Below are 20,635 nucleotides of genomic sequence, written 5' to 3'. Positions count from 1 at the left end.
GTGTAATGAGCATGTATTGGCATAGTCACAAAAGGTATGTCATTGTAGTGGCAATGAATATAAAATAAACAAGCAAATGTGGGGAATTCTATTCAGTTCATTACATACTTAACACCCAAAGGTGCACTATGTAAAGGTGGCCATGATACGGCTATCTTTAGCAGCAGATAATGTGCCTAATAGCAGTGCACCATTTCAGTCCCCTTGCGTTTCATTTGCTGAAAAAGCATACGACTGGTTTGTTACCTGCAATATCAAAGAACCATTCAAAACCAGGAGTTAAGATTCATTTCCATGCTACATTCCTTGCAATTTTCTCGAACTATTTCCGTCATGCAATAAACCACGGCAACTACAAAAATCATAGATAGTATTTATTTCTTTTCTGTGAACTGAAAAGAATTAACAAGGCACTGGAATATTATATTACACTGTCCATAAATATTTGCTTGTTTAATTCAGACAGAAATAAAGATGACTTATGCTCAAGGAGGTTTGTCAATTAAAATTAATAGTAAGTCAATAATAAAAGAAATTTTGGGAAAATTTTTCATGGAGAAATTACTTCACAGATATCTGTATTGGCATTGCCTCATTTATTTCCATGTAATATGTAATTTATTAAAATGATTCTTCTTGAATCACAGTTTCAACAGTATTCTCATCAGAACAAAATAACTTTCTCATCAAACACAAAATTTATAAATTTACTCTACAGCAAAATTTCCATGTACTCTTATTGCTCCACAGCTACTTTCATTTATGTCATTTTATGTTTGTTAAATATCATAACGAAATCATAAATGAAATGAATGACACCTGCAGTTAGTAAATTCATTGAGCAGACTACTCTCTACAAAATATGTCACATTTGCGCACACAAATGTGGTAGAGAATAAAACCTGCCTCAATGCATTGATACATGGACGGCTATAATATAGCACAGAATCAGTCAAATTTATCCATACTAGAATTACAGTATTACTCAGGCTTGATAAAATTTATCCAACAACAAATGTTGATCTTGAAAATAGACTGGACGGCCCACAAAAATTATTTTTATCTAGACATTTTTAGAAATCATAGAGGCAGCTGTGACAGTAGTAAACGATTCTGATGAGAGTATACACTTGCAAAATTGTAAAATTACACAATTTCAACACTCCAATAAAGCTACAAAGGAATACAGGAGGAACTTCTGTAGATAATTACACAAACTGAACATGATCTGAAATGCATTTCCAAAGACAATATATAAAAAACATATTGTATTTTGTTTGTAAATTGTACACAGACGAAACAAAGAAAAATGACACTCATACTCTGAGACTCTACACATTAGGCCTTCTCAAACAGGCCTATGTAAAATATCAATTAATGGTAATAAATAAGAAAATAAATAAGACTATAAAATGTACACAATTCATTATCTGAGCCTGCGAAACTACAATGAACATATCACATATTATAAAGTACATATTTTATGAATCTCATAAGATCTTGCAGGACAGTATTGCTATATATTGTCATTACTACAAAACAGTTGAATGTACTGCAGACCTCATCCTCTAATGAAAGGAACATTGAAAAAATATACTGTTTAACTCATTAAAAGAGCCACCAATTTACAAAACTGGTTATTAGTATAGTTATTTGGTATAAAATATTCCATATGATTTGTCAGTCTAATACTCGCAACTCCTTCCAAAGAGAATGCGATTGTGGAATTCAGAGAATTAGTCTCATATTTTTGTTAGAAATTTCCAATCCAACACTAGGTGATTGTAGCATTTGGTAAACGTTGTTGGAGACATTCATTAGCTCCCAAGAGCTCTTCATCTGCAGACAGCAGAACATCAGATTCTGAATCATCTCGTTTTGCCCTTTTCAGTTTTCTGTATCTTATCTTTACCTTCTCAAGAAGACCCTTATCACTCTTGTAGCTTTTAAAATGAGTATGTCTCATAAGAAAATTGTCTGTGACCCAGAATATCAATGCCTGTAATGATGAAAATTTATATACATACTAAGTCACATGAAGCAATTTTATTAATTTCACTTGTTCATGTAATAAATACAAGAAAAATTTTGAATAATACTTACGTTTACAAAAAAGGGAATGATAAATATAACTAAGGCCAGCTCCACCTTCGGATTTGTTATTGGTGAAAGTATGAAATCCCTTACACTGTTCCAGAAGCCAAACTGGATCAGCAAAGTAATACATGCCTTTACTATGATCATCAACAGTACATACAAGCAACACTGCGCTAACCAGGCATTAACAGATGGGGGTTTGCCTGCAAATAAAATGTTGTTATAATGATGAAATTAGAGCTTAGAAGGTTAATCTTTAGACAAAGGATAAGTCAACTTACCATATTCACCAAAGTTAATAGCTTCCCACTTGTTTACTTTTGATAGATACTGTGACAGCCGAATGCCTATATAAATTATAAGCAGCCCAACAGAGGAGTCCAAGAGAAAATTAATTATGTACCTGAAATACAAACTCAGATTAATACTGTCACCTTCTATAGATACAATCTGTTACATTACCACTAAACAAAACTTGTATGACACTATAACTGGTAATCCTGAAAGACAAAAAGAGAATGAAAATGTGTTTAGCAAGAATGCTGAAGAGTAGAAGGGTAGACTGCATAACAAATGAATATTTACTGAACTGAGCTGGGGGAATAAGAGTTTCACAGCACAATTTGCCTAAAAGATGAAATACACTCCTGGAAATTGAAATAAGAACACCGTGAATTCATTGTCCCAGGAAGGGGAAACTTTATTGACACATTCCTGGGGTCAGATACATCACATGATCACACTGACAGAACCACAGGCACATAAAAACAGGCAACAGAGCATGCACAATGTCGGCACTAGTACAGTGTATATCCACCTTTCGCAGCAATGCAGGCTGCTATTCTCCCATGGAGACGATCGTAGAGATGCTGGATGTAGTCCTGTGGAACGGCTTGCCATGCCATTTCCACCTGGCGCCTCAGTTGGACCAGCGTTCGTGCTGGACGTGCAGACCGCGTGAGACGACGCTTCATCCAGTCCCAAACATGCTCAATGGGGGACAGATCCGGAGATCTTGCTGGCCAGGGTAGTTGACTTACACCTTCTAGAGCACGTTGGGTGGCACGGGATACATGCGGACGTGCACTGTCCTGTTGGAACAGCAAGTTCCCTTGCCGGTCTAGGAATGGTAGAATGATGGGTTCGATGACGGTTTGGATGTACCGTGCACTATTCAGTGTCCCCTCGACGATCACCAGTGGTGTACGGCCAGTGTAGGAGATCGCTCCCCACACCATGATGCCGGGTGTTGGCCCTGTGTGCCTCGGTCGTATGCAGTCCTGATTGTGGCGCTCACCTGCACGGCGCCAAACACGCATACGACCATCATTGGCACCAAGGCAGAAGCGACTCTCATCGCTGAAGACGACACGTCTCCATTCGTCCCTCCATTCATGCCTGTCGCGGCAACACTGGAGGCGGGCTGCACGATGTTGGGGCGTGAGCGGAAGACGGCCTAACGGTGTGCGGGACCGTAGCCCAGCTTCATGAAGACGGTTGCGAATGGTCCTCGCCGATACCCCAGGAGCAACAGTGTCCCTAATTTGCTGGGAAGTGGCGGTGCAGTCCCCTACGGCACTGCGTAGGATCCTACGGTCTTGGCGTGCATCCGTGCGTCGCTGCGGTCCGGTCCCAGGTCGACGGGCACGTGCACCTTCCGCCGACCACTGGCGACAACATCGATGTACTGTGGAGACCTCATGCCCCACGTGTTGAGCAATTCGGCGGTACGTCCACCCGGCCTCCCGCATGCCCACTATACGCCCTCGCTCAAAGTCCGTCAACTGCACATACGGTTCACGTCCACGCTGTCGCGGCATGCTACCAGTGTTAAAGACTGCGATGGAGCTCCGTATGCCACGGCAAACTGGCTGACACTGACGGCGGCAGTGCACAAATGTTGCGCAGCTAGCGCCATTCGACGGCCAACACCGCGGTTCCTGGTGTGTCCGCTGTGCCGTGCGTGTGATCATTGCTTGTACAGCCCTCTCGCAGTGTCCGGAGCAAGTATGGTGGGTCTGACACACCGGTGTCAATGTGTTCTTTTTTCCATTTCCAGGAGTGTACATTGGTATCACACAAGCTAAGATATTATGTAATAATTAATATGCCAAGGGAAGGAAGGGTAAGGGTAAAAACTGGAGATGATAAAGGCTTGAATACAGCAGGCAGGTTCAAATAAATGTAGGTTGTATTAGATTTACAGAGATTTAAAAAATCACAGTGCTGCATCAAACCAGTCATTGACTGAAGATGATAAAAAACAAAGCTGTTAACTAAAATTGGTAACTCATTTTCTAGTCTGAATAATATTAAAGTATTGAAGAATAAAAGAAAAAAATACTGACTTTTCAGAGAATGTTTATTTAAGTTCTTGATATCACTAATATGGCACAACAACTACACCAAGCTTTGAAAGTCAAATGTACAAACTATCTATCATTAGCATTTGTTGAATAATCTGCTACAGCTGTCCTCATTTTAACAATTAGTAAAAAGAAGACAGTTTTCTGTTTCCATAAATTACACTAGCCCTAAGATAATGCAGAATCAAAGGACTGAGATAATGTACCAATAGTTAAAAAATTATTTTAAGGACATAAATTTTCCTCTACAATACTGTGCACTTTACACGTTTTCATCTGTGACCACAGTTTAGGAATGCTTTTCATCTGTACCATGTTCATGAAAAGTGTTGCCATGTCTGAATCCAACTGTCAATTCCTTAACTGTTGAAAAGACAGAATACATTCCTTATAAACCTTCAACCTTGGATACTTTTTTATTACCAATATACAGACCAAAATACACTGAGCAGTGACATTAATGTGACCACCACATATGTTTGACGTCAATGTGCAATAACCGCTCACAGGTGCCAGGTGGCAGCACTAGCAGTGGAGGGTATATAAAGCCTGCAGGGCAGGACGGGTGCAGAAAACAGTCCATTTGTCATCATAATGCTAAAACAGAATGATTTAGCTTACGCCTAAAAGAACAATCATTAGCTTTCAGGTTAAGAGTGTAAGCAGTTCTTAAATGGCTGAGGTATTAAATTGTTTGTACGGTACTGTCATCAAAATATACCATGCAAGACAAAATGGTACTATCCATAACCGGTGCTGGGGCAACTGCGGTGCACCACAGTCCACAGATGACGGGGGTGAATGACAGCTGCAGAGATGTGTGTGCGCCAACAGATGTTCAACGGTTGAGAAACTGACCACCCAGAGGAATCTAGGGGGCTACCATCAGTATCTCCTCAATGACAATTTGGTGAACATTGCTGCCTCTGCAGCAGGCGCCAGGTTCATGACCCATGCTGACTACTGTTCATCGGCAACAAAGACTGGAATTTGCTTGCCAATACCACAACTGACATCCGCTAAGTGGTGACAGGTGGTCTTTTCAGATGAATCAAACTTTTGCCCAAAAGACATATAGCCTTTGGCATGTGCACCATGAAATGTCTGAAAGCAAACAAGGAGGGAGCATTATGGTCTGGAGAATATTTCTGTGGCATTCACTGGGTGACCTCGTCATTCTGAAAGGCACAAGGGATCAATATCTATGCACCTATCCTTCCAGACCATGTCCACCCCCACATGCAGTCCGTTTTTCCTCGGCACAATGGCATCTACCAGCAGGACAATGCAATTTGTCACACAGCTCACAGTGTACATTGTGATTCAAAGAGCACAAGGATGTGTTTATTGTACTCCACTGGCCATCACATTCCCAAGATTTACATGCAATCGAGAATCTGTGAGACTACCTCAATCAGGCTGTTCTTGCCATGGTTCCTCAACTGAGAAAACCTAGTGCAGCTGGCCATGGAACTGGAGTCAGCAACACTTCACAACCCTGTCGGTACCTTCCAGAACTTCACTGACACACTTCCTGCACGTCTCTCAGAGATCTGTGCTGCAAAAGGTGGTTTTTCGTGCTGTCTGGACAGTCTGATATCCAAAGTTTTCCACTGAAAAATCTTTAATTCTGGTCTTACTTTTGCATTAAAATCCCTCACTATTGTCTTTAGTGGAATTTGTTTTCATTTGTGTGTCATTAACTCTATAGAAATCTTCAACTACTTCATCAAACTGCGTAAAAATTAGTGCACACACACGAATAGTTTCCACAGATAATCTTTAATTTATTTTTAAAACAAGTGTGATTTACCTCGTATTCACGTCCACAGTCTCAATTTCTTTCAGAAAAAAAACACTTAGTCTCCCACAGACTGTTTAATTTACTGAAAAAAAACTGAACTTTATTTCATTGTTTATGTTGCATCACTAGCCAGGCTTGAATAGGTGGCTGCAATGTGGCATGAAAAGTGTACACAAATAAGTAAAAATTAAATCAGAACAAAATTACTGTAGTTTCACATGGAGAGCACTGTGTTCTCATAGTTCTTTTTATTGTATTTATATAAAAGGAGTTCTGTATAGGAACAAATTCCTGTTCCTATAAAACATGAGTCAGTTTTAAATATTACAAGACTCCTCATCAACATAATCTGCATCTGAAAATGACCACAGACTAAATCAGGGTAGTAAAATGAAATAAGTGTTAATGGAAAAGTTCAATTTGTTCCAATAAATTAAACAGCATATCGCAGGCAAAATGCTTTTGACCTTCAAAAAGGGTCTTATTAATCTGTCAGATTCCTTCAAAATCTTTAGTCTTAGTAAATTACGCTGTTCAAAATTAAGCCCATATTGAATTCCATTTTTGCTCTGTTTCTCTGTAGCAAGACTTACTCCCTGATTACAGTTCTAAACAGTGTTTATATTTTTCACCACACCATTGATAAATCCATTCCAGTCCAGTTTGTGTTATTTGACCTATTTCTGTCAATGCCAAACAACAAGAACAGTTTTCTACACCTTCCACTGTCTTACCCACCTATTTTCACCGCCCCCTCCCTCCCACCTCTGTTACGTTCAATGCACTTAGCCTTTCACTCTTATTAACTCACGCATGATGTTTAAGCAGTAATCTCTGTCATACATATTACAATTATGCTCTCAGGTTTTCAAGGTTCATCTGATGCAGCCCCTAACAATCAGTATTTCCTTCTCATCCCGTGCAGTAAGTCTCTGCCGACCAGTGGTACTGGGTGACTTTCCTGAAATCTACCCCTTTTCTTAAACTTCTCCAGTCCTTTCATTTCATCCCTCTTCCTTCCCCTTCAACCCTTCTGCCTCAAGGAGCCACTGACTCTGAAAGCTTGCCTTATTTATTACAACCTTCTTTTGTGTGTGTGTGTATTCTGCCACTGCTTGGTGTGTAGATTTTTTATCTATCCAATTAATTTCCAAATACACATTTCTCAGCAGAGACCTTAAAATTTGTTATCTCTGCCCACCACCAACTCTCCTCAATGTTGCTCACTGTTAATGAGCAGCAGCTAAGAGACTGGATCCAGAGCATAATACCATACACGAATGGCAGAAATTCACAGCCAAATACAAATCCTTTGTCCTATCGCTGTGCCATGAGCTGTTTCATTAGATCCATTCAGAACAAACTGAGCTGCTTATATGAGTTGGCTAAGTTGTTTGGTACTGAAAGGTATGTAAGAGATTGTGTGAAGTTTGGAAAGTAGGAGACAAGTACTTTCTCATGGACTGTTATTAAATCACTATAATTTAATAAAGTACATAAGCCAATAACAACTTATTGCTGTATATGAATATCCGAACATATATGCAATACTGATCCCTTACTTACCATGTGCAAGGATCACCATGGAATGTGCTTGCCAAATACACATTTGCAAGATGTATTACTAATGCTCCCATTCCCTGTTTAGAAGTATCATAGAACCAGATAAGCCATGGGCGTCTTTCATACCGTGGCTCACAAAACCGTTTCACTGTATAAACAGAAAAATAGTTTTAAGGATACAAGAAAACCCAATCCACCGAAAAAGAAAATCCTCTTTTTTTTCAAAAATTATGCTCTAAAATGTTAAAACTAGTTAAATATCAATTAGTCTTATTTTAACAAGAAAATACATAATTTCTGTCACTACTGCTTACTAACAGTCATTGTACAAGAGTCACAGCACAAAGCTTAGTTTGAGTTTGTGAGTGACATGTAGGAAGGTGTTTCTTCATCTCTCTTTTTCCAATTAGTAATAATATAAGAAATAACTGGGCCAACATCAGCTCAAACATTTCATGCCTCAAACATTAATATTCAGCTTTCACGAGATACAACAAGGAAACTTAGCTTGCCAGGCAACAGAAAAATTCTAACAACTGTCACTCTTTGAAACCAAATCAAAGAAAAGTGATACTGTGTCTGAACTGGAAAGAACTTTGCAAATAAATGTTACATTATCACCTCCAAAATATAAACACAGAAATGGCCACAATACGAAGTTGCCATTTACTTGATACATTACATCTGCACCTAACTTTCCAGGATGCGTTGCAGCAAGAAGTTTATCATTCTCACACTGGCACTGTCATTATCTGTCCAGTTAGTTAACATATTGAAATTATCATCACGAGAATTTCAATGGGAACTGGAGCAATGTTGGTGTGATAGCAGTTCACCTACTCTTAGTAGAGTTGAACATGTGAAAACAAAAAAACTACAAGTAACTGCAATTATTTTTCTGTGATCATTGTGGTGGTAGTGATGGCTTCTCCTGCTAGGTGCCTCCAAAGCATCACACTGTTGAATTATTTGACCAACCATCACTCGTGCTGAAATGTCAGTTAGGCCAGAGCGTCCTTTTTTTTAAGTTATTTCATGTGTTTGGTGACTTGCCAGGTGCAAATATGAAAGGACATATCAACACAAAACTTTTGTCAAAAATCATTACATGCAACAAGGTGTGGTGTTTTGGTTAAGACTCACAAACTGGGACCACCTGACAATCAAGAGGGAGGCTGGTTTATCCCACAGCCGAAGAAAGCGGGGAAAAAAAAGAACCTACAACCTCTTCAATTTTCTGTTCAGTTCTTCTGTATATTATTTTAGTCAATTATTTATGAGGATGATATATCAGACAGTTATGGTCTTCACATTTTTCTGCTCATGCTTTCTTATTCTACATTCACCAGCAAACATGGTGAGAACACAAGCACGAGTGTCCAGGCTTATTACTTGCTGAAATGCCATGAGAGATTTTCGCAATTATGATGGTCCCTTAATTACACATGGTCCACTCCCATTACATTAGGACAATGTTTATTGTTTACTGTTCATGGAAATTTTTCAACCTCAGCCTGAAATCTTCCTCGTGGTCTTCCATTTTGTGGTAAGTTCCATGAAAGGGTTTAGAGGGAGAGGTATTACTCCTATGATTAAACTTTGAGCTATTTAATCATTTGTCAATTTTCATCATGAGCTGAAAAATTAAGGTTCCTTGCTGTAGGTCAGTATTTTAATCTGTAAACTGCTGCCCAACTGATTCTGATAGCTGAGCCACATATCACAAATGGAAAGGGTGCCCCTTAAGACTGAATACTATAAGGAAATAGGGTATAATAAAGAAAAAAACCAAGAACCGAAGACTGATGACAAAAATCTGAAATGGAGACCCAACCACATGAATACAGACCCATATCCAACCATATCTATCACTAAACTCAATTTTCTGATAAGGAAATGAGTAATAGTATCTTTCTTGTAGTAATTTAACACTTTGGTTTCAACAGTAGTGTAGTGGTACCCACAGCTGGCTCTGTGATAAGGGTTGTGCCAGCAGTAACTTATACTACACAGTAAGTCTGGGTATTCAACAAGGTATCAAACCACTGTATCTGATCCACACTGACACTTGGGCTGATCTTCCTGTCAGAAGACATATTCATGTATGAACTGCATGCATCCAGTGTGAACGTGAAATAGGACAATGGACCCACCTCAAGAAATGCGATGACATTGACTCAAATTTTGTGATTATTCAAATTTGGTCAACTCAGGACCATGTGAAATAGACAATTTATGACAGTCTCTTTTCTAGATTCCCAATACTACTACTTTCTTGCTCTGTTGCTCTCTTCTTTCTTCTGTCCAAGACCCCCTCTTTTCTGTCTGTTATTCCCAACTCCTGTAGATATTTCTTAAATTCTACAAGTAATGAAATTTTGGTTTTGGATTTTTGTCAAAGATGATGAAGATTTTTTGTCAGTCTCGTCATCCATCCTTTTTAGGTGGCAATAAAATTAATCCATCACTTTCTCATTGTATTTATTATATTTTTACACCTGTTTTCATCTCAAAAGGTTTTGATATTTCACCAAAAATTTTAAATTTGGAAGTTGTATTATTTGGTTAACGATTGCCAGTGTTTTACTGTCAGCTCCAAATTCTTCTAGGACATTGTATATGTATCTCTACTGACTAATATCATAGGGTTTTCAAAAATCAACAAAGGATGCATAAAGATTTTGGGCTCGAAGTTTCTTGTATCTGATTATTAGATTTAATACCTGCACGACACATGATCTTCCTCTCCTAAACTCTCATGGTATTCTCCTAATTGTTCCTCCATTGGATTTTCTAATATATTTTCCAAAACTTCAGACAGGATTTTGTGTGTCACTGGGGCGGAGAGATATCTGTTGTTAACTGTTTACACTTGCTTGTCCCACTTTAGTCTAATGGTAGAATAACCAATATTCCCAATCTTATGGTATTGGTTCAGTCTCCCACATGTACTCAATTCCTTTATTAGCTGCTTCACAGTTCCATTGTCCACATTTTTCTACAACAGCTTTATCTTTTCACAGAACTTTATTGTTTTTTGTTCTTTAACAATTTGTCACTTTTCCTCCCATTTACACAGAAGAAATCATCTTAGATACATCCTTAAATTGGTTTCAGGAATTGGTAACATCAAAGGCTTTGCCTTAAAGACTGCCCTGGCTAGCCCATGCATCCCATAATTTCCAGAACGCCAATGTGATTTCATATCCAAAGCAAGTCATTGGATGATGCTTATTCTGTACAGGTCACTTAAGAACGATTGGATGTCATGTATCAGGATGATATGGACACTACTGAGAAAGTCATTGCATACAAGAGCTCAGATGACATGAATTATTATACTGATGAGAGCTTGTAGTAGAGACATCCATTCTGTTGTATAAATGCTACTTTCATTCAGTATAATGTGGTATTCAAAGGTACTATTATTTTTTCCTTCCCCTCTGGAGCAATCTGTGTAGATCAGGCTGAACTGAGTAGATCCGAAAACGGATAAACCTGCTGCTGCATCAACGATAATGCTGTGTCGGAAATCAAATTATGCTGCAGGACAAAAGGATATGCCACAGTAGTAATTACGGTGTTAGGATAGCAGTGTGAGTGTCCTAGGTAAGAGAGATCACTAATCAAACAGTGGCAAAATATTATATAGTTGGTCAACTTTATTTAAAAACAATTTCTATGTAATTGGATGTCTGTGTTATGGAAGCAGGCTGAATAACAAGGATATTCTGGTACTCTACTTATTTTAATTCTATAATAAATTAGGAGTTGTTGGCACCATCTGTTCAAGGAAGACCTTTACAGGCCTTTGTAGAAATATCCTGTTACAAACCAGATTTCGCTGAAAGTACAGAACATAACAAATCTAGACTGTGTGACCAAGCTGTAGGTGATACTTCCACAATCTAGATGGGTTGAGAATGATTATACACTATTATGAGAACTGTGCTATATTATAAATGCACAAATCAAAACCAGTGCCCAGTGCCGTAGACAGAGCTTGGACAAAAGGAACAAGGCATTATTGGTAAAGCTCTATTATCAAAACAACAGTAATGCTGCAGCTGCAATTTGAGAATATTGCCGGGTGAAAGGATTACAGATGGGTCCTCTTTCTCCACCTGCTGTGTGTGTGTGATGAAGTAGTTTGAATCAACTGGAGAACTGGGTGTAGTTTCGGGAAGAGGCAGGTGACCAGTTGCAACACAGGTGGTTGATGAAATCACTGTTGCTATGGCAAACAACGCTGCATGCAATTCCTGATCGTGAGGCAGTACGCGTGCTGTGTCATGACAGTTGAACATCACATGGTCAAAAGGAACAAGGCATGGACAAAAGGAACAAAGCATTATTGGTAAAGCTCTATTATCAAAACAACAGTAATGCTGCAGCTGCAATTTGAGAATATTGCCGGGTGAAAGGATTACAGATGGGTCCTCTTTCTCCACCTGCTGTGTGTGTGATGAAGTAGTTTGAATCAACTGGAGAACTGGGTGTAGTTTCGGGAAGAGGCAGGTGACCAGTTGCAACACAGGTGGTTGATGAAATCACTGTTGCTATGGCAAACAACGCTGCATGCAATTCCTGATCGTGAGGCAGTACGCATGCTGTGTCATGATAGTTGAACATCATATGGTCAACTGTATGGAAGGTGCTTTGAACCATTCTCAAATGGCATCCGTACAAGATCCCTATCATACAGCAGCTTGCACCACATGATGTACAACGACGTGTTGACTTCGCTCTCCACTTTCTCGTAAGGATTGAAGTTGACAAGGGCTGGTCTTGGACTATCCTATGGACAGACAAAGCTCATTTTTCTTTGGCGGGTGAGGTGAACTCTGTGCTTGAAGTTCCTCTTTACAGGAACGTGTCACCGTATGGTGTGGCTTCATGGCTACGTTCATCATAGGCCCATTCTTTTTTGAACAGGCTGGCACTCAAGGACCAAAGACGTGCAGCGTGACTAGCTAGGTTACTGTGATGTGCTTTGTCATCATGTTATACCCACCCTACAGAGGCACATTGATCTCAACAGTTTTCATGCAAGATGGGGCCCCACCGCACATTGCGAAGTTCACCTGCTTCTCCAAAACACATTTGGAAATGATTGAATTATGATCCAACTGTTTTCAAATGCTTGGCCAGCATGATCACCTAAAATCGCCTCCCTGTGACTGCTGGTTGTGGTGCTAGCTGAAGGATAAGGTTTACTCGGAAACATTCACACATGTGCTGATCTGAAGAGCAGCATATCAAGAGAAGTAGCCAGCATACCTACAGACATGCTTCGTTCAGCTGTACAGAACGCAATCCTGCACTTTCAAGACTCTTCTCAACACTGATAGTGTCATATTGAGCCTCTTTTGTAGTTGAACCAGTATGTAATGGTATGATGTACTGTAGCAGCACATTAGAAATGTTTCAATTTAATTGAGTCTGTATTATTTCTCTTCCCCATGTCCTTGACATTAATGCTACCAAGTCTGGTACTCTTACAGTACTTAGTTTCCATTTTATAATGTGTTGAATAGGGAAAGTTTAATTATAACCACCCAGTATTTGGTAAAGGCTTGGGGGCTGAACTGTTAACTCCTGTTACATGCAGCCAGTGCAGTTTACTATGACACACTGCTTCATGCAACAAACTGTATGATGTGGAGTGCTGTGTATGCCATAGAAACGAGCATTATGCCAGCCTGTGCGATGAATGTGCTTGGCTCATGCATGGCAAACCGTGGGTTCCCAAAAGCTTAGCCAGGGCAGAACAGCCTTAAAGTTTTCTTGTAAATAAGACTTTAGTGAGACTGAGTTCTGGTTATAGTTTAAATATGTGGTTATAGATAATACATTAAAGGATGTTTTAAATGATACTTTCGTTATGTAGAGTGTATATTATAGCAATGTGAATAGTAGCAATGTAGTGTGTCAAATTTCGTAGAAAACAGTGGTATCTTGTTATGCGATATTCCACATATTTGGTAGGCTGTGTACTTCGATATAGGATAATCTGGTGGTCTGAAGACCACTGAGGAATAGTTAGTGAATATCAGTTACCTCTCAGATTTAAGACAGACGTAAATAGTTGTGGTAAAGTGTAAATCATGTAACCGAAGTTTAATGGATTCCTTTTAGCACTCATCTGGATGACCTCCAACTTTTCTTTATTTAAGGTCAATTGCCAATTTTCGCACCATACAGATATCTTATCTAAATCTTTTCTCAATTTATTTTGATCTTCTGATAACATTAAAAGGCAAGGGTTCAAGAGGCAACAGTCTCAGATGATTAGGATTTCCTGCCTTTACGTCATAAGAAACTGATCTAACACAGCAATATGCGGAGGTACCACACAGATTTGAGTGGCTGTGATGTCATCAATTAAATCATCCAAGATCCCTTGAGATACAGTGAACACGATAGCAGAAAATCTGCCTACATTACTTTCCACACTAGAAATTTGACATAATGGGATAATGAGTCAGACATTAAGAACGATTATGGAGTATCAGAGCAGGTACACAAAGGGCAAAGGAGGGTATCTGAAAAGCAGCTGTGACCCTGTGAGTTATGTATTTGCATTTTTGGTGAATTGGTGATTTCTTACGAGGTGATAGTATTACGATGATGTGCTAGGGCAATGATTACATTGTATTGTGGAGGATGATGAAGTATTATTTGTATTATTTAACTCTTATGAAGATTAAGTTTTTGTTCGGGATTCTTAATCATGATAATGTAATGGATTCATTGAGCCATAGTTTAATAATTTTCTTACCAGTCAATACGCCTGAGACTGCGACCTTAGCAATGCTACCATAGGCTCCTTTGTTTTGTAAATAGTTTTCCTCATTTGTTATGTCATAGTGATAAGGCAACAGGATAGTATGCGTAGAGATTAACACAAATGAGTTCCTGCCGGTCAAGAAGTATTTACAGGGTGGTCCATTGATAGTGACCAGGCCAAATATCTCATGAAATAAGCATCAAACGAAAAAACTACAAAGAATGAAACTCGTATAGCTTGAAGGGGGAAACCAGATGGCACTATGGTTGGCCCACTAGATGGTGCTGCCATAGGTCAAACGGATATCAACTGCATTTTTCTAAATAGGAACCCCCATTTTTTATTACATATTCGTGTAGTACGTAAAGAAACATGAATGTTTTAGTTGGACCACTTATTTTGCTTTGTGACAGATGGTGCTGTAATAGTCACAAACGTATAAGTTCGTGGTATCGCGTAACATTCTACCAGTGAGGATGGTATTTGCTTCGTGGTACATTACCCATGTTAAAATGGACCGTTTACCAATTGCGGAAAAGGTCGATATCGTGTTGATGTATGGCTATTGTGATCAAAATGCCCAACGGGCGTGTGCTATGTATGCTGCTTGGTATCCTGGACGATGACATCCAAGTGTCCAGACTGTTCGCCGGATAGTTACATTATTTAAGGAAACAGGAAGTGTTCAGCCACATGTGAAAAGTCAACCACGATCTGCAATAAATGATGATGCCCAAGTTGGTGTTTTAGCTGCTGTCGCAGCTAATCCACACAGCAGCAAACAAACTGCGCGAGAATTGGGAATCTCAAAAACGTTGGTGTTGAGAATGCTACATCAACATCGACTGCACCCGTACCATATTTATATGCAACAGGAATTGCATGGCGATGACTCTGAACGTCGTGTACAGTTCTGCCACTGGGCACAAGAGAAATTACGGGGCGATGACAGATTTTTTTGCACGCGTTCTATTTAGCGACGAAGCGTTTTTCACCAACAGCAGTTAACGTAAACCGGCATAATATATACTATTGGGCAACGGAAAACTCACAATGGCTGCGACAAGTGGAACATCAGTGACCTTGGCGGGTTAATGTATGGTGTGGCATTATGGGAGGAAAGATAATTGGCCCCCATTTTATCAATGGCAATCTAAATGGTGCAATGTATGCTGATTTCCTACGTAATATTCTACCGATGTTACTACAAGATGTTACACTGCATGACAGAATGGCGATGTACTTCCAACATTATGGATGTCCGGCACATAGCTCGCGTGTGGTTGAAGCGGTGTTGAATAGCATATTTCATGACAGGTGGATTGGTCGTCGAAGCACCATACCATGGACCGCACATTCACCAGATCTGACGTTCCCGGATTTCTTTCTGTGGGGAAGTTGAAGGATATTTGCTATCGTGATCCACCGACAGTGTCTGACAACATGCGTCAGCACATTGTCAATGCATGTGCGAACATTACGGAAGGCGAACTACTCGCTGTTGAGAGGAATGTTGTTACACATATTGCCAAATGCATTGAGGTTGACGAACATCATTTTGAGCATTTATTGCATTAATGTGGTATTTACAGGTATTCACACTGCAACAGCAGGCGTTCTCAGAAATGGTAAGTTCACAAAGGTACATGTATCACATTGAAACAACCGAAATAAAATGTTTAAACATACCTACGTTCTGTATTTTAATTTAAAAAACCTACTTGTTACCAACTGTTTGTCTAAAATTGTAAGCCAAATGATTGTGACTATTACAGCACCATCTATCACAAAGTGAAATAAGTGGTCTGACTAAAACATTCATGTTTCTTTACGTACTACACGAATATGTAATAAAAAATGGGGGTTCCTGTTTAGAAAAACGCAGTTGATATCCATTTGACCTATGGCAGCCCCATCTAGCAGGCCAACCATAGCACCATCTGGTTTCCCGCTTCAAGCTAGGCAAGTTTCGTTCTTTGTAGTTTTTTCGTTTGGCGCTTATTTCATGAGATACTTGGCCCGGTCACGATCAATGGACCACCCTGTATATAAGAGGTGTGCAATATATGCACTATGAGAATGTGTGAGATGTGAATTTTATCATGTGATGGGTTTATAGAGAGGCTGTGTCATTAATACTAATGAATTTGGGGACAAAAGTTAGCTGCATAACATGCAAATATTAATTAGGAAGATTAGTGAGTTTATCCTGACAGGATGCATCCTTGGTCCTCACTCCCTTCCCATCTGGTGAAATGACAGCTACAACTGGAATAAAAAGAAAAGGTGGAAAAAATAGTGCAAACAAGGATCTAGAGATCCTGTGTCTGTTAGATAGTGGAATGAGTGTAGAGAAACGAGGGGAGGGGGTGAAGACACCAAAGTGCAAAGATTATTCAAGAGCATGTCAAGATGGAGAATGCAAAGGCTAAAAGCAACTGTGATGTACCAGTGCTTCTATTTCAGCCAACTCACAACTGGCAATCCAGTTGGCTGGGTTTTTTCTGGGAGGAAGAGAATGTAATGGCACAAATGAAAGCCAGCACCTAGTGCTGCAGACAAGACACCAAGATCTGGGCACTGACTGTCACAAGCCAATGACCTATGCTGATAGAAGCACCCTCCGCTAAGCAACTGCTTCCACACCAACATACTACAGCGAGTCAATGTCTACCCAGGACACTGACCACCCCTTTTGGGAAGCTTCCATGCTACGAGGGTTCATAAACAAGGAGGAACGCAGTCAGATGGAATGGTCAGCTCCAGACAGCTGAATTTAAACCCTTCGGTCAGATGAACACATCTTCGGCATGGAAGGGTTATGTTATGACACCTGCCGCGTGTCACTTATCGCTGCGAGATCAAAAACATTCCACTGACACAGTCATAATTAGTACATCTGAGCTATTCTGTGCCAGAGAATAGCATACGTGTGACATGGCCAATATTCTGCCACTTCAAGACCCCCTGCTGAGCAAAATGCTGCTTTCTCACAGTCAAGGAACAAACGCACGACCAACTGACTCCATGCTGCCGGAGCCCACCAGCCACTTCTCTAGCCAACGGTGGCGGGGTTGGCTCTGGGCAGTATCTTCATCATCTGCCTCCCTACAAGACATCGGTGACTGCCGCACACCAGAAGTGCAGCTATGTTCAGTTTACCACCCACTATGGCATCCGCAACTGAAGTGTCCACATTCATCGAGTAAGCAGCCTTCTTCCAGCTGAACATATACACCATAGGCTGTTCGTTATGCCTGCTGCTCAGATGCAGGATAACACCGGCTGACTATAGTCCTTGCCCTACACAAGGGCTCTCCCATATATCATTGAACAAACCTAAGAGAATAGTACAGAGCTGTTACATTAACACTCATGTCTCTCTACAGCCTGAGTCCCTCACCTGCTACATTCAATCTTCCTCTGCAATCTACATGACCCCGAACAAAACTGCTATATTCTGGAGTTACCTTATTTCTCCCTCACCGTCACATAAATCCAATGCATCCCAGGTGAGAGTCAAGCCCTCCTGGAAAACCCTAAGACTGCTCCCATCACCCAGTAGCGTTATTACACAATCTGCCCATTACAGTATACTCCCCAGTAGGTATTTCAGAGATAAAATAACGAGTTAAGATTCTGCATACAAGTAGACTTCAGTTGCTTGATGTCTGGTACTGAATATTGAGGAATAAGCACAACTGGTGGTGAAAGCACTTTCTTACAGTTGGTGATAAAATTATACTTTGGGGTGAGTGAACAAGTCCATCTCAGTAAAAATGCATAACCTGGGATTTCACGAATGAAATAAAGTTTCTATGATTCTTTATCATATGTCTGTGTTGCAGAAAAAGCTATTTAGGGATGACGTTTTACATCTACATCTTCGTGATTACTCTGCCATTCACAATAAAGTGCCTGGCAGAGGGTTCAATCAATCACCTTCAAGCTGTCTCTCTAACATTCCACTCTCAAACAGCGCGTGGGAAAAACAAGCACTTAAATTTTTCTGTGCGAGCCCCAGTTTCTCTTATTTTATCATGGTGATCATGTCTCCCTATGTAGGTGGGTGCCAACAGAATGTTTTTGCAATTGGAGGAGAAAACTGGTGATCAAAATTTCATGAGAAGATCCTGTCGGGGGGGGGGGGGGGGGGCTTTGTTTTAAAGATTCCACTCCAATTCACATACCATGTCTGTGGCACTATCTCCCCTTTTTCACAATAGTACAAAACGAGCCACCATTCTTTGAACTTTTTCAACGTCATCCATCAGTCCCACCTGATGCGGATCCCACACCGCACAGCAATACTCCAGAATAGGGTGGACAACCGTGGTGTAAGCAGTCTCTTTAGTAGACCTGTAGCACCTCTAAGTGTTCTGCCAATGAATCGCAGTCTTTGGTTTGTTCTACCCACAACATTATCTATGTGATCATTGCAGTTTAGGTTATTTGTAATTGTAATCCCTAAGTAATTAGTTGAATTTACAGCCTTAAGATTTGTGTGACTTATCGCGTAATCAAAATTTAGTGGATTTCTTTTAAGTACTCATGTTAAGAACTTCACACTTTTCTTTATTCAGGGTCAACTGCCACTTTTCGCACCATACAGATATCTAAATCATTTTGCAATTCGTTTTGGTCATTTGATGACTTTACAAGACAGTACATGACAGCATCATCAGCAAACAATCTAACAGGGCTACTCAGATTGTCTCCTATTTCGTTAATATAGATCAGGAACAATAGAGGGTCTATAACACTACCTTGGGGAACACCAGATATTACTTCTGTTTTACTTTATGACTTTCCGTCTCTAATTATGAACTGTGACCTGTGAGGAAGTGTCGAAAGCCTTCTGGAATCAATTTGACATTCCCTATCGATAGCACTCATTACTTCATGAGTATAAAGAGCTTGTTGTGTTTCACGAGAACAATGTTTCCTGAAGATGAAGTAAATATTCCTGAATTCCAATCAAGAACAACTGCCAAGATGAGAAACATAGAAGTAGATATCCTCGGTGTAGCAAAGCAGCTTGAATCACTTAATAAAGGCAAGGCCTCCGGTCCAAATTGTATACCAGTCAGGTTCCTTTCAGAATATGCTAATGCAATAGCTCCATATTTAGCAATTATATACAATTGCTCTCTCACAGAAAGTTCTGTACCTGAAGGCTGGAAAATTGATCAAATCACACCAATACCCAAAAAGGTATGACTAAGCAGCTAAAGTTCTGGATTTCATTGTCATTTCATTCTTCGAGAGCTGCAAGATCACCAATGGTATCTGTTCTTTCGGACATGTCCGAAAGAACACATACCGTCTTCATATATTTACTGTGAGCGTCCAATGGCAGCATTCTGCATGCATTATAATCTACATCCTTTGATGTGTGGGGGAGTAGAAGCAGTTAACATGATAGGTGGTTCCTTCTGCAGCCCATAGGGAGGAAGTGGTTCTGGATGTAAGACAACTCACCAACAACTGTTCAACAGCATCGAACAAAAGAGTGATTTACTAAATGGTGACCTGTCTACAAATAGCTACAATCTGCAATGATTGACGATGACCCCTGTCTACAACACGTTGGCTGTGGATGGTATCTCTAATGGCAGTAGTTTTCCTCATATTGACATTTTCTTGGTAGTTCGATAGTGGTAAATGAAAAGTCCCGAGCATTCTTGATCTCAGGGATGAACTGTCCCTTGCACCATACTCCCAAGACATGACCACAATATCTGACAGATGTTACACATCTTTCCCATGTTGCATGCAACTGTTATGCCATAGGCCAGGGCAAGTTCCGTGGATATCCCAGTCATGTGACATGATGAACTAGTCCATTGCCCCGTAATCAAACAGCACTGGATTTTTCTTTTTAGTTTTATTCCTTCTTTTACATTTGTTTCTTTCACCGAGGTCAAGGTAGATGCAAGCGCGCGCCCGCCCGCCCGCCCGCCCGCCCGCCCACACACACACACACACACACACACACACACACACACACACACA

The 20,635-nt window shown here is 40.1% G+C and overlaps 1 protein-coding gene across 1 annotated transcript in view; it reads right to left on the bottom strand.

Annotated features, from left to right (window-relative positions):
- Positions 1–573: 573 nt before the first annotated feature.
- The window catches only part of LOC124798217 (store-operated calcium entry regulator STIMATE-like), a 30,062-nt gene continuing 10,000 nt past the window's right edge, over positions 574–20,635 (bottom strand). The window contains exons 2-5 of the mRNA XM_047261524.1: positions 7,834–7,978; positions 2,379–2,500; positions 2,104–2,300; positions 574–1,999 (exon numbers count right to left, since the gene is read on the bottom strand). Of these exons, the coding sequence (XP_047117480.1) occupies positions 1,775–1,999; positions 2,104–2,300; positions 2,379–2,500; positions 7,834–7,978 (689 nt within the window). The 3' untranslated portion in view covers positions 574–1,774. The remainder of the gene's footprint in view (positions 2,000–2,103; positions 2,301–2,378; positions 2,501–7,833; positions 7,979–20,635) is intronic.

Source organism: Schistocerca piceifrons, chromosome 5 (assembly GCF_021461385.2).
Source record: "Schistocerca piceifrons isolate TAMUIC-IGC-003096 chromosome 5, iqSchPice1.1, whole genome shotgun sequence".
Taxonomy (NCBI): Eukaryota; Metazoa; Arthropoda; class Insecta; order Orthoptera; family Acrididae; genus Schistocerca; species Schistocerca piceifrons.
The sequence above is the reverse complement of the archived record's forward strand: the minus strand, read 5'-3'. Positions and strand labels throughout refer to the sequence as shown.